Below are 14,299 nucleotides of genomic sequence, written 5' to 3'. Positions count from 1 at the left end.
CTGTGAAATATGATACTCTGGACCATATTTAAGCTCTTATGGGATGTGACGGAAACAGAAACATCCCCCATCTTGTCACAGGCAAGTAGTGTCCATAACTGGGTAGAGGATGCTGTTTTGATCAAGACCGACCCTGACTGCATTTTGAACAAGCCCTCCACCTCCCAAAACTTGTCCTCTAAATGCTCCACAAAAAAGTGAGATTTTGTAGACAAGAAAGTTTCCCTACCAACTCTCGTACACATGAGGTACCAGGGTGAATAAGCTTCACTGCCATCTTTAGCCTGGCATTACTCCCCTGGTGTGTCCAGGGGGAGGGGGGGGGGGGGGGGATTTGGGATCCCGACTTCCCAGCCGGAGAATTCTTCAGCTCCTCTTGCCAGGAAGGGATCCCTTGGGTCACTCCCTCCCCAGGTTCCTACCAGTGGCAAAGCTGACACCCGCCAGTGGCCGAAGCAACCACAGGTAGCTGGCCTTAGGGCTTCACAGTCCTCCTCAGTCCCTGAGACTGAATCAGTGAAGCCCTCCCAGCCGGACAAACCTAAGGAGCAGTGAGAGAAACGTACAAAGAAAAAGACCCCCAAGAACCAAGTTTTGTGTCTGAGGATGAGGTGGAGATTATGGCGTCCACTGAGGACCTAGATCTTGCTGGTCCCTCAGACACAATGAATGTCGATAGCACAGGTACTCATCTGGTGGCAGCAGGTGACCCTGAGACGTAGACTGCCTCATCGAGTGTTTCATGCCTTCCCAGTCTCACAATCACGTAATCCTCCAGTGGAATTGCAGCAGTTTTTTCCACCACTTGGCTGAGCTATGGCAACTGTTAAGCTTTACACCTGCTTTCTCCATTGCCCTCCAGGAAACCTGGTTCACGGCAATGTGGACCCCTGCCCTCTGCAGCTATAAGGGATATTACAGGAACTGTAGTGACTATAATAGAGTGTCAGGTAGAGTTTGCGTCTTTGTCCTGAACTCAGTATGTAGTGAACCTGTGCCCCTTCAAACCCCTCTTGAAGCTGTGGCTGTCAGGATAAGGACGACACAGGAAATAACTGTCTGCAATGTATATCTTCCTCCACCCCTGAATGTATTGGTTGCACTGATTGATCAACTCCCTAAACCTTTCCTACTTTTGGGAGATTTTAATGCGCGTACCCCCGTGTGGGGTGGCGCCATGCTTACAGGCCCAAGGTAGGGAGATCGAAAATGTACTGTCACAACTCGACCTGTGCCTCTTAAATACCGGTGCCCCCACACATTTCAGTGTGCCACATGGCACACGTTTGGCCATTGATCTTCTTGGTTTGCAGTCCTAGCCTTCTCCCATCTATCCACTGGAGAGCATGTAACGACCTGTGTGGTAATGACCACTTCCCCATCTTCCTGTCACTCCACCAGTGTCATGCCCATGGACACCTACCCAGATAGGCTTTAAACAAGGCAGGCGGGAAGCCTTCACCTCTCCTGTCACCCCTGAATCTCCCCCACATGGTTCCATCTATGTTGTCAGTGAGCAGGTCACTACAATGATCATTTCTGCAGCTGCAAACGTGATCCCTTGTTCTTTAGGGTGCCCCCGGCAGAAGACAGTCCCTTGGTGGTCACTGGAAGTCGCTGAGGCAATTAAAGAGCATTGGTGAGCTCTACAGCGACATAAGCGCCACCCTTCCTTAGGGCACCTAATAGCCTTTAAGTGGCTCCATGCCTGCATTTGCCAGCTTATAAAACGATGGAAACAGGAGTGTAGGGAGAGGTATCTGTCGATCATTGGGTGCCATACATCACCTTCCCAAGCCTGGACGTAGACCAGACGTCTTTTTGGGTACCAGACCCAAACAGGTGCTCCTGGCGTTAATATCAGTGGTGTGTTATCTACCGATGCAAACACGATTGCCGAGCGCTTTGTTGAGTGCTACGCTCGAGCCTCTGCATCAAAGAACTACCCCCCAGCCTTTCGCACTCTCAAACGGGAGATGGAAAGGAAAGTCCTCTTGTTCACTACACGCCACAGTGAACCATATACCGCCCCATTTACAGAGTGGGAGCTCCTCAGTGCCCTTGCACATTGCCCCGACACAGCTCCTGGGCCGGATCGGATCCCCAGTCAGATGATTAAACATCTCTTGTCTGACTACAAGTGACACCTCTTCATCATCTTCAACTGGATCTGGTGCGATAGTGTCTTCCCATCACAATGGCGGGAGAGCACCATCATTCCGGTGCTCAAACCTGGTCAAAACCCACTTGATGTGGATTGCTACTGGCCCATTAGCCTCACCAACATTCTTTGTAAATTGATGGAATGTATGGTGTGTCAGCAGTTGGGTTCGGTCGGGTCATGGAGTCACATGGCCTACTGGCTCCATGTCAGGGCGGCTTCTGCCAGGGTTGCTCTACCACTGATAAACTTGTGTCCCTTGAGTCTGCCATCTGGACAGCATTTTCCAGATGCGAACATCTGGTTGCCTTCTACTTTGACTTACGTAAAGCATATGACACGACCTGGCGACATCATATCCTTGCCACATTATACGAGTGGGGCCTGTTCCCGATTTTTGGCCAAAACTTCCTGTCGCTCCGTACTTTCTGTGTCCAAGTCAGTGCCTCCCATAGTTCCCCCTCCGTATTCAGGAGAATGGCATTTCTCAGGGCTCCATATTGAGTGTGTCTCAATTTTTAGTGGCTATTAACAGTCTAGTAGCAGCTTCTCTGTATGCGGATGACTTCTGCATTTGATACTGCTCCTCCAGTACTGGTGTTGCTGAGCAGTGCCTACATGGAGCCATTCACAAGGAGCAGTCATGGGCTCTAGCCTACGGCTTCCAGTTTTCCTGTGAAGTCATGTGTCATGCATTTCTGTTGGCATTGCACCGCTCATTCAGAACCAGAACTTTACCTTGATGATGATCCACTCACTGTAGTGTAGACATATTGGATCTTAGGACTGGTTTTCAGTGCCTGATTGACTTGGCTACCTAACCTTTGTCAGCTGAAGTGGAAGTGCTGGCAGCACCTCAACGCTCTCTGTTGCCTGAGCAACACCAACCGGGGTGCAGATCGCTCTACGCTGCTGCAGCTCTACGGAGCCCTTGTTCAATCCCGCCTTGAGTATGGGAGTGTGGTTTACAGTTCGGCGGTGCCCTCAGCATTGCTTTTACTCGACCCAGTGCACGACTGTGGTGTATGCCTAGTGACGGGAGCTTTTAGAACGAGTCCGGTGACCAGTGTCTTAGTGGAGGCCAGAGTCCCTCCATTGAAGGTTAGGCATGCGCAACTGCTCGCCAGTTATGTTGCACACGTTCGTAGTTCTCCTGTGCATCCGAATTACCATCTCCTTTTCTCAAGCACGGTGGTGCATCTCCCACATCGGTGGACCAGGTCAGGGCTTACGATTGAGGTTCGCATCCGGTCAGGTCGCAGATTCTTCTGGACCTTTTGCATGGACCCAAGGACTCCATTCACCCTGCATCTCTCCACTATTACTTCCTCTCGATTCTCGACATGTACCAGGGCCACGAAGTGGTTTAAACCGGCAGCTCGTTGGCTGATGGTCATGTAGGTTTGCGTATGTTCATGGAGAACATACTGAACAGCACTACTTGCCAGATGGCTGCAGTGTTTTCACTGCAGAGCTGGCGGCCATATCTCTTCTGAGCACATCCACACCCACTCATGTCCGCGCTGGTGAGTCTTTTCTTCTGTGTACTGACTCCTTGAGCAGCCTACAAGCTATCGACCACTGCTACCCTCGCCATCCTCGCGTTCAGTGGTGTTTGTGTGAACCCCAGGACACTTTGTAATCCCAGGCAATGAACTTGCCGACAAGCTGGCCAAACAGGCTACGTGGAAACCGCTTCTGGAGATGGGCATCTCCGAAACTGACCTGCATTCTGTCTTACGCCACAGGGTTTTTCGGCTTCGTGAGATGGAGTGGTATAACAGTATGCACAACAAACTGCTTATCAGTAAGGAGACTACGAATGTGTGGAAGTCTTCCATGCGGTCCTCTCGCAGGGAATCAGTTGTCCTCTGCCAGCTCCGCATTGGCCGTATGTGGCTAACGCGTGGTTACCTCCTCCGTCGTGAGGACCCACCTTGGTGTCACTGTGGCTCACAAATAATGACGGTCGTCCACCTCTTGCTGGACTGCCTACTTTTAGCTGTTTTAGACTTTTAACTTTCCTAGTGCCCTACCTTTGGTGTTGGGCGACAATGCGTCAGCAGCGGCTTTATTTTCACATTTTTATTCATGAGGGTGGGTTTTATCATTTGATCTATGTTTTAACGTAATTTGTGCATTGTTGACGTGTGCTTTGTTTAGTGTGGAAAGAAGTCCTCAGTGTAAGAGAAATCATTCCGATCCTGCTGAATGTCAGACATTTAGTTGGAAAAGCCACCATGTCCAAGAGCTGCCCTATTTTCAAACATTTTTCCAGGTGTGACCCAGAAGACACTAGTGTGACAATTTTCTGTTGCTGCTGGAGAGAAGTAGCGTTTGAGTCAGTATTGTTCTTAACCATTTTGTTACATATTGCATTAAGTTTAGTAGGTGCTGCTTGTTTACTGGTGCAGAGCTTATCAGTTGATAAAATCAGTATTATATGTGACTGTTGCTGTTTGCCAGCAGTAACAAATAACCAACATGTGATGGTATCAAGCAGTTCCCTTGAGAAAATATTGTGGGATACACAAAATGTGATGTGGCAGGAGACTTGAGAGCCATACATTGATTAGTGTTATACATAATGATCTTACTAAGACAAGCAGGAATGATGAGTAATTACAGTTTTTGTATGTGGAGGATACCAAGCCCAACACATCCCTGTGTTTCCTTCTAAGGCCTGTGATTTTCTGTTGGGGCTCTCTCTTGTAGTCAGAAATCCACAATAGCAAGGTACATATCATCAGGAGAAATCTGAGCAGCACCTGGGATTGGTGGCCATCACAACAGGCTATTTACCCAAACCACTGGACAATGTTATAATGACGATGGTAATGATGATAATGTCCACCTTTACTGAACCTGAAATAAGAGTCAGGTAAATTGCTTGCTGTATCTATTGTTGGGTAGCAATTTATATCAGTCACTGCCTGTATAATTTTTCTGGAGGTAAAACATATCTTTTTACAAAAAAAGACTTCAATCTCCATGTCTGTATTTAGGACACTTATTGTTACTACTATTGTTCTCACTTTGAATGTGAATATATTTTATAGTAACAGTTCACTTTTTCATGGTATTCTTTCTGCATGTAGTGTGTGCCTTATCTCATTCACATATTTTCTCTGGTTTCAGGTGAAAGGTTGTTGGGCAATTCGGAACATTGTGGCAAGAGAACGATCGCTGGCTCCTTTATTTCTTGAGATGGGTGTTGAAGAGCATCTGAATTCCATCATCAAAAAGCATGATAAAAGATGTGACTATGACGTAAAAGCTGCCCTGCGTGATTTGGGTTGTGAAGTTAAACTCATAGAACAGTGGACAGGAAAGGGAGGTGCTTTAAATTAATAATTTGCATGCAGACTTCCAAGTTGTGCTTCCTCATCGTAAATAACAACATCTATTTACATGAACATTTTGTAATTAACTCATTATATTAATGAATATTAATATAAAATCATTTGATTTTTGTGCTTGGTAAAACCAATAGCTCCGTGGCGAGTTGTTATATTGCTATATATTTTCTAACAACTGGTGCAGTCCCTTTGTGTGCTGGTACCTATTTTTGGAAGAATCACATTTGACTCTGCACTGGAGACTAAAAATTTTGTTTTTTAGCTATCTAATTTTGTTAATTAATTTTAATATAATACTGTTAACTGTGATTGACATTGTTAACAATAAATGAAAAGCAATTTATAATGTTTACTTTTTTGTTTACATTTTCAGAAATTGTTTTTCTTTTTTGGTGAGTAGTCAGACAGATTGTGTTCAAAACATATAAAATTGTATGCTCCCTCATAACTAGCTGGATGGGCTAGTTCACACCTCCGTGAAGGGGAATAGCATGCCACATGCGCTGCACTATTCAAATGAACCTTCAAATTGGTGCTTCCTACAGTTGTCATTGACTGATATTTATGCACTTCTTTCTAAGAGTGATTCAGATTTTGATAATCAATAAATACTTAAAATGTGAGCTTTAGAAGGAAAGGTAAATTTTACACTATTGGGCAACTAAAACATTTACAGTATGTGTAATAGAAGAGGAACATTATGTGACAGCTGTGAAAATGTCAAAGTTGATGTAGTCAAAGAGAGAAATATGAGGACTATGAAGTAGGTTCTGAGGGAGAGAACAATGGTTCTAAGCCACAAGTAAGAGAAGAAACAAGGTAGACTGGAAGTAATTTAGAAGTAATAGGACTAAGAGCCAGTATACAACATCTAGAATAGTACTAGCTTTTGGTTGCTCAGAGATCAAAGATATGAGCTAACTGATAAACATGTAGCTGAGTACATATGTATATGAAGTATAAATTAAATTAGGACTGAAAAGAATGTGAAGAATATAGGTTTGGGGTGCAGTGGGGGAGGGGGGGGGGGGGGCAGGAGGCGGCAATGTTTACAAAGGAATGTTCAGATTACACAAGGTTGGATCACCAAACAATACTTCTTCCACATTAGTTTAGCAAGACACTGTTAGTATGCTTTAAAGCATGCAATAAAAATGTAGTGTAACTGTGCTGCTACTGGATTATGATGGCATATTCTTCATAACCATGATGATAAATGAAAGAATGTTTCCAGAACACAGCAGTTAATAATTGATTTGCTACTGCATCAAATATGGAGCTGAAGGGCATGCTGGCTTGTTTCGAGGAGTTAAATGCTATTCCAAAAATAGAGAGGTAAAATTAAAATACTAAGTTATTAGAAAATGAAGCAAGTACTAGTGAGAATAGAGACGGATAATGCCATTTTCAAATGAAAAAAGATTCAAAAATACCTTGTTTAAGGAAGTGGAGAAAGGCACAAATTAAGTCCAAATTGATGGTGACAGCCTGTATTTGTTGTAGAGACTAGGAAATATACAGAGTTATGAAGCATTGCTTTTTGTGGAGGGGGTTCGTATGAACTGAATTCATTTCACCTACAGAAATCCATACTGCCTTGCTCAGCAACAGGATATTTAATGTTGTCAGTGTTAAGACTGTGTCTGTAGACATTCATCCTAACTAATAGTAGTATTACTAGCATAAAATGCTATGCAAAATTTACATCTCACATTTGAACAGTGTCACAGGTCACATTTCCCTTGAGTCTAGTATGTGGAGTAGGAGTTCTTTATTTTAGGACACAATTTTTTTGTTTCTTATGTTGAAAAACTTTTCTTGTAGAAAGTGAAAATTGTGCTGTGGTGACTCATCATAATCAGGGGGTTGTTAAGTCCTAATGCCATATATCTCTACAAAGTTCTGTTTGACAATGAGTTGCTTTTTTGGGTGTAGGGACTTGCATCATCAGTGTAGTTCCCAGAAATGGAAAGCTTATCTGGGGATAGGAATAATACAATAGACAATGTGTAAAATAATTTAAAACACTACGAGATTGATTCTCATTAGCAGACCTCTTGTAAAGTAATGGGAACGAATGATTAGTAGAAGATAAATACTCTTTAGTGACAGATGTTATTGGGCTGCTGAAGGAAGTGACTGATCATTTGTGCCACTGACTATTAACACAGCAATATGTTTTGACTAAAACATGAATGTGAACACAGTCATAGTAAAATGTTAATAACAAAATAATATATAATGCAGAGCATAAAAGCAAAGCAGTCTGGGATGTCATAAAAAAGGAAACGGGAAGAGGCAAACAAACGCAGAATGACATACTGCTAAGGGAGGGGGATAAAGTAATAAATGACCCACAGCACTTAAAAACTATGTAAACGAGCATTTTTCAAGTACTGCAGAGAAGTTGCAGCAAAAATTCCTCTAAACAAATACAACACCTGTAAATAATGTTGCACTAAACACAATGCTGTTACTTCCAACCACAGAGAATGAAGACAGTAAAACAATTCATAAACTAAAAAATAAAGTGTCAGTAGGCTTAGATGAAGTACCAGTGTGTGTACTGAAACAATGCATATAGATTATACAAGGCCCCTTAACAAGTATAATAAATGAATCCTTCACATCAGGGACATTTCCAGAGCAGTTAAAACAAGGAGGAGCTGTACCTTTGCTTAAGAAAGGTAATGCAGAAGACATAGAAAATTACCGGCCCATTTCCCTGCTGTCAGCATTCTCAAAAATAATATAAGCAATTATGAAAGACAGATTAACGAATTATCTGAATAAATACAATCTTTTAAGCAAATAACAGTTTGGTTGCCGAAGTGGCAGAAATATGGAGTCAGCCATAGTAGAATTCTCAAAAGTTGTACTTGAGGCTCTTGATAAAGATGAGTGTGTCACAGGCATATTTTTGGATCTTTCCAAGGCATTTGATACAGTCAACCACAAGATTTTATTAAATAAATTAGAAGCATTAGGAATAAGAGGGGTAGCTAATGACTGGTTTCGATCATACCTAACAGATAGGATAGAGATAACACATACTTTAAATAGATCTAAACATTTAGTAAAACACGTAATACATTAATATAATTAATGTAGGGGTTCCACAAGGTAGCATATTAGGACCAATACTGTTCCTGATATACATCAATGACTTTCCCAGTAGTGTTACTCATGGTGAAAAAATCCTCTTCACTGATGACAGCAATATTAGAGTCACTGAGAAAACAAGAGAACTCCTTGCCGAGAAAGCAAATGAATCTCTCAAGGAAGTTTATGATTAGTCAATAAGTAATAAAGTGACATTGAACATGAAGAAAACTAATGCCCTGAATTTCAGTTTGAAGAGTAAAAATGAAAATGTTGAATTAAATGTAGATGGCACCTCTATAGACTGTGTAACAAATGCAACATTTCTAGGAATGAATATTGATTCTCAGTTGAAGTGGTGCGAACACACAAAGGTACTTGCAAACAGAAGGCCATCAGCATGTTATGCCCTTAGAATTCTATCATCAGTATGTAACATGTAGTGTCTTTTAGTTACATATTATTCATATGTACACTCAATTCTTAGCTATGGCATTCTTTTTTGGGGAACAAATGCACAAAATATGAAGACAATTTTCAAACTCCAGAGAAGAGTCATAAGAATAATTACCAAAAATAGTAGTTGAGCTCATTGTAGAGATCTATTCAGAACACTGGGGATTTTAACTGCTCCATGTGAATTCATTTACCAGTCAGTTGTACACATTAAAAATAACATTGGTAATTACCGCACAAACATCTCTGCCCGTGACCATGCAACAAGAGATAGACTCAACGTACATTTACCAAGAAAAAAAACAACATAAAACTTAAAACAGCATTTTCTACCAAGGAATAAAACTGTACAATAAATTACCAAAAGAGATTAAAGAAATTGCAAAAATACACTTATTTAAAAAGGCAGTTAGAAAGTACCTGTTATGCAATACATTTTATACATTGAAGGATTACTGCTAAAACAGAGTAGGTGTTTGATAAAAAATATTTTACAAATAAATAATGATAATAATAATAATAATAATAATAATAATAATAATAATGATTATAAAATATCCAACATTCCACATAACACCTCCCCTTCTTTTTTCCTTTCTAAAAATACTTAACTATGTATAGCACAATACTAACACCTCTTCATCTTTCTGAGCTCAACATCTCACGCATTATGGAGGGATGCTGACTCAGCTTTTCAGGATAGCAAATGGGAAGTTGTGGTACAGAAAATGGCCCAGAGATCACCAGTGTGTGTGTGTGCGTGCGTGTAGTGAGTGAAGTATTATGAAATGTGTGTATAGTGTGTGCAGTGACTGATAGATATGAGTGAACAATGTGGCATTACATTATTTAATAAGTTATTTGTAAAAAGAAGTTTTGTATACCAGGAGTAAATCTAATGATTGTCTCTAACTAGAAGTCTGTAAATATATGTGTATACGAATTAGCTTATTTCAGATTGATCTAAATTTGTAAATACTTTGACATGTCCTATATCCTTGTAAAAACAGATCTATGGATGAATAAAGCTGCTACTACTACTACTACTACTACTACTACCACTACTGTCTCAGCTTGTGTGTGTATCTTATTGCGGTATGTGAGTGAGCACTTCCTGTCTTCAGCTGAAACACTAGTATAAGTCAGTGTTGAATAGGAACATACCAGAAACAAACTAACTGCAGTGTTCACATGGCACTATCACTTAGCAGCACATCATTCACCAATGCAGCTGTCTAGAGATGAGATTTGTCTCTAAAATCTGGGAAGCATTACTAATGCCACCTGCATACGATAAAACGAAGGCAGGAGAATGTCGTCTACGTCTACATATGTCAAGCTGTCAAAGGACCTTTTCAAATAAATGTAGATTAATTAGATCATCAGTGCTGATCTCTGCTTACACCACTAGTCTGCCACAACAATATTGTGATGTTTTGCACACAAACATGTCATTCTGAATTTTTCATCCCAAAATGCAACTGTGTTGTCAGGCTCAGCGATAACTCGAGACTAGTTAGAGAATAAAAATATGGCTTCATTTGTGTGCTTTCCCTCCATGACATCACATCCATATAGTGTGTTTGACATTAAGGTGTCACACTATTAATGAGAAATACACCATTGGCCGTTGTCCTCACTGGGGAAAAAACTGATTTCCTTTGCTAGGAGCACTGTGTTTCTTTGAGTACTTTTTCTGGCTAGCCATTAACAGAAGGTAACAGTGCTCATGGGTGTTCTAGTCCTTTAGCATTTTCTGCTGTGTCCTATGCTTTGAAAGTGAACCCATAATTGTATGTGATGTTGTCATATGGTTTACAGTAATAGCATTATCTGCACATCACACTGTATTTGACCAACTCATACTCTACCAGTAGTTAGCAATAACACATATTGCAGATTCATAGTAGTGGCTATACTAGTATTGAAATAAGCACTAACATGTAACACTGTCACTCATTTCAAGAGCTCATGTCTTGTTTATCAAGACTAGTTAAGCCTCTTTGTGAAGTTATATTGCATGGCTATCTGTTAGTTGCACCAGGCATATTACTCTACCTGCATTGTATCCCAATGTCATGACTGACCCCATATGTGTTGCAGTTGTTGTAGTTGCAGACACTGTACTTGATAAAGTAAACAGATCCCAGTATGCTGCCATGAGATTCACTGCTTTGTCTTTAAATTTGAAAACTTCTCTTTTCTTTTCTTTGAAGGAATAGCACTAATTGTTAACACTTTATATGAATAACTCTGACTGAGTCCATAAGGTCATAATTAGATGCAACTAGAAAAATCTTTGCATATTTGCCAGTTTTCTTTTAATGTCATAACTCCTAATGTACTGAAACATTTCTTTACACTGTTCTACATGTAATAATTATTTTCTATATCATTGTGCAACTTTCTTATCTCCAAGATTGTTCCTTCATTAGTTTTATGAGGAATACATGTTTTTTGTCAATGATGTTTCTTGAATCACTATTTTCTTTTTAGATGGAGGAACTATATTTCATTATGAAACTGACTATGATACTCTCTATCTTTGTCACTATTTCTGTTAATTTGTTTTATTTGACACTATAAGATAAAATTATCATGTCTATTAGTGAATGCATGAAATATGATCATGATATTTAATTGAATTGTGCATATTGAAGAATGACTACCAAGAGTTGGTGGAATGGTAAGACACTGAACTCTCACACAGGACAATGAAAGCTCAAATCCATGTCCATCCATTTGAATTTAGTTTTCCATGGTTCAATAAATCACTAAAAAGAAGTGTTGGATTGTCCCTTCAAAAAGGAGACTGCCAATTTCTTTCCTTTTCGATCCTTCCCCAAGCCAGACTTGTCATCCGTTTTTAATGACTTCACCTTCCACAAGACACTTAACTTGAGTCTTACCTCTTCCTTGGAGGGAGGGAGAGAGAGAGAGAGAGAGAGAGAGAGAGAGAGAGGGTAGGGGGTGGAGGTAAATACTGTGAAGATAACATTTTATTACAAATTCATTTACTTATATTTCCATGCTGATAACATTTTACATTACTTTGTGTGATAAAAATTACAGAATTACGGTTTTGAAGTGTCGCATAAAGGGAGAATACTTGAACTGGCATGCTTTATTATAAGAGGGGAATTTGATTTTGTAGAAAACTAAGAAAGGAAATGTCCAGTTGAGAACATTGTACATGCATTGATGATTGTACACCACAGTTTCATCTGCAGAAGACACACACGTCCGGTTTTAAGAGTTCCACCGATTCAGCAGAATGAGTAGTATTCATTTGTCTGCACGCACATTCACCAAGTAATGCACAGCAACTCGTGTTCATTTTGTCCACACTTGAGTCATAGTTGAGAATTGTGTAGCCCTCATCCAGGGGAATTTGCTTTCCGCTGCAGCTCCTGCTGGATCTGCAGGAAGGACTTGCCCTTGGTCTCAGGGAGCACAAGTAACACGAAGACAAAGCCGAGTGCACAGCAGACAGCGAATGCCCAGAAGGCGACATGCTCTCCCAACTCCGGTGCGTCGGCCACCACTTGGAAGAGCCGCACCACGGCAAACCCGTACAGGCCCAGAACAACTGTCATCAGGCACGTACCCACACCTTTCACCGATGGGTGCAGCAGCTCTGCTGGGACAACCCATGTCAGCGGCCCGATGCCCAGTGAGTTGAAAACCTAAACACACACACCAATCATCAGTTCCATCATCATGTTGCCTTCCTCTGCAGACAGCTGCTGTTTGACATAGCTCATTGAAAGTGAGTATCTTGTCAGAAGTTGACAATATTTCAGTCTGGTTGTATGACTGGAAGTAGATGTGGTATGGCTCTTTTCATTCCTTTATTCATCTACCACTGATGATGTACATGATATAGGTTTTAATGTGTGGACAGTAATACTTTAAAAAATAGACATTACATTTATCAAAAATTAGCAGTTTGGTTTAGGATATGACACTATTATGGAAATCTTGTTTTTCATAAACACAGATGCCAATGAATAGGTACTGCAAATAACTCTCAAAGGAATGATATGATATGTTTCTCACTGCAACAGTTGCAAGAAATTAGTATGTTTGAAACTAGGAGGGCTGGCTGTGGTCCTCCGTGCACAAACTGTGCTCTTGACTTTGATGACAACGTCCTTGATCACATGGAAGAGAACTTGAGGACAAGTACTTGAAACATTGCTCATACCGTATCCTCCTACAGCACACTGGTCACAACTAATTGCCTCCAAATAGTACAGTTGAAGTTTTACTAGTTGCTTTATTGAGAGGAGACAGGCTTTAATACTGAGAGATGGCACAATTAATAAGTTTTTTTAATTTGAAACGTGGCTGGGATGACACTGTTTGGAATTCTTACAATTGTTCTCACTGCTTTTTTGCCACATAACCACTGTTTTTGTAGGATTTTAATTTACATAGTAAGTAAATCACTCTTTATAGTATAATGCACATTTGGTCTGTGTGTGCATCCCATTTCAGTTTTGGGCCCAATTGAATTAATAGTAGTCTGACAGATTTCCACTCATTTATCTTTTCACTTTGTTTGTGGATGTAGTAATATATTGTTTAATATTTGATCCTTTTTTGTAGCCATTGCGTAAGCACATCCATCATTATCTGTGTTCTCCTTTTCATTTCATCTGTATTGTGACTGGGTACTAGGACTGTATGATCAGCATATGTTACAGACTCAGAGGACAAAGAAGTAGGTGGTTCATTCATATATATACAAGAAAGAGAAAAGGGCCCAGGATATAATCTTTAAGCATGCCTATATTAACAAGTAGGGCATTTGATCTACAATTACTTACAGTGACAGCATGTCTCCCATCTAACAGATGCGATTTGATTAATGATAATTCATTGACCTTGATTTCATATTCTTAAAATTTATATATTAGGACATAAAGTGATGTAGTGTCAATTACTTTGCTCAGATTGAGGAGCATAGCACAGGCAAAATAATGCTTTTCAAAGGATTCCAGATCATCTGCAACCAGAGATTTTACAGCTTCAATGGCATAAAACCATATAGCCTTAGCTTATTGTTCTCAAAGAAGCTGCATAGTCGCTCTTTTATGCTGTGTATTGTGGCCTTAGATGCAATTGGAATAAGGGACATTGGCATTTTAACTGTGAGGACTGTTTTTGTCTCCTTCCTTATAAACTGGGACAACAGTTGTGTACTTTGAGCCATCAG

At 40.6% G+C, this 14,299-nt stretch overlaps 2 protein-coding genes across 2 annotated transcripts in view; one reads left to right on the top strand and one right to left on the bottom strand.

The window, feature by feature from the left end:
• The window catches only part of LOC124612702 (armadillo repeat-containing protein 6 homolog), a 102,596-nt gene extending 96,724 nt beyond the window's left edge, over positions 1 to 5,872 (top strand). Inside the window, exon 6 of the mRNA XM_047141051.1 lies at positions 5,300 to 5,872. Coding sequence (XP_046997007.1) covers positions 5,300 to 5,512 — 213 coding nt within the window. The 3' untranslated portion in view covers positions 5,513 to 5,872. The remainder of the gene's footprint in view (positions 1 to 5,299) is intronic.
• A 6,207-nt stretch (positions 5,873 to 12,079) lies between these two features.
• LOC124612971 (facilitated trehalose transporter Tret1-like) overlaps positions 12,080 to 14,299 on the bottom strand; it is a 115,350-nt gene continuing 113,130 nt past the window's right edge. Inside the window, exon 5 of the mRNA XM_047141499.1 lies at positions 12,080 to 12,764. Within this exon, the coding sequence (XP_046997455.1) occupies positions 12,456 to 12,764 (309 nt within the window). The 3' untranslated portion in view covers positions 12,080 to 12,455. The remainder of the gene's footprint in view (positions 12,765 to 14,299) is intronic.

This window comes from Schistocerca americana, chromosome 4, assembly GCF_021461395.2.
Source record: "Schistocerca americana isolate TAMUIC-IGC-003095 chromosome 4, iqSchAmer2.1, whole genome shotgun sequence".
In the NCBI taxonomy this organism is placed as follows: Eukaryota; Metazoa; Arthropoda; class Insecta; order Orthoptera; family Acrididae; genus Schistocerca; species Schistocerca americana.
The sequence above is the reverse complement of the archived record's forward strand: the minus strand, read 5'-3'. Positions and strand labels throughout refer to the sequence as shown.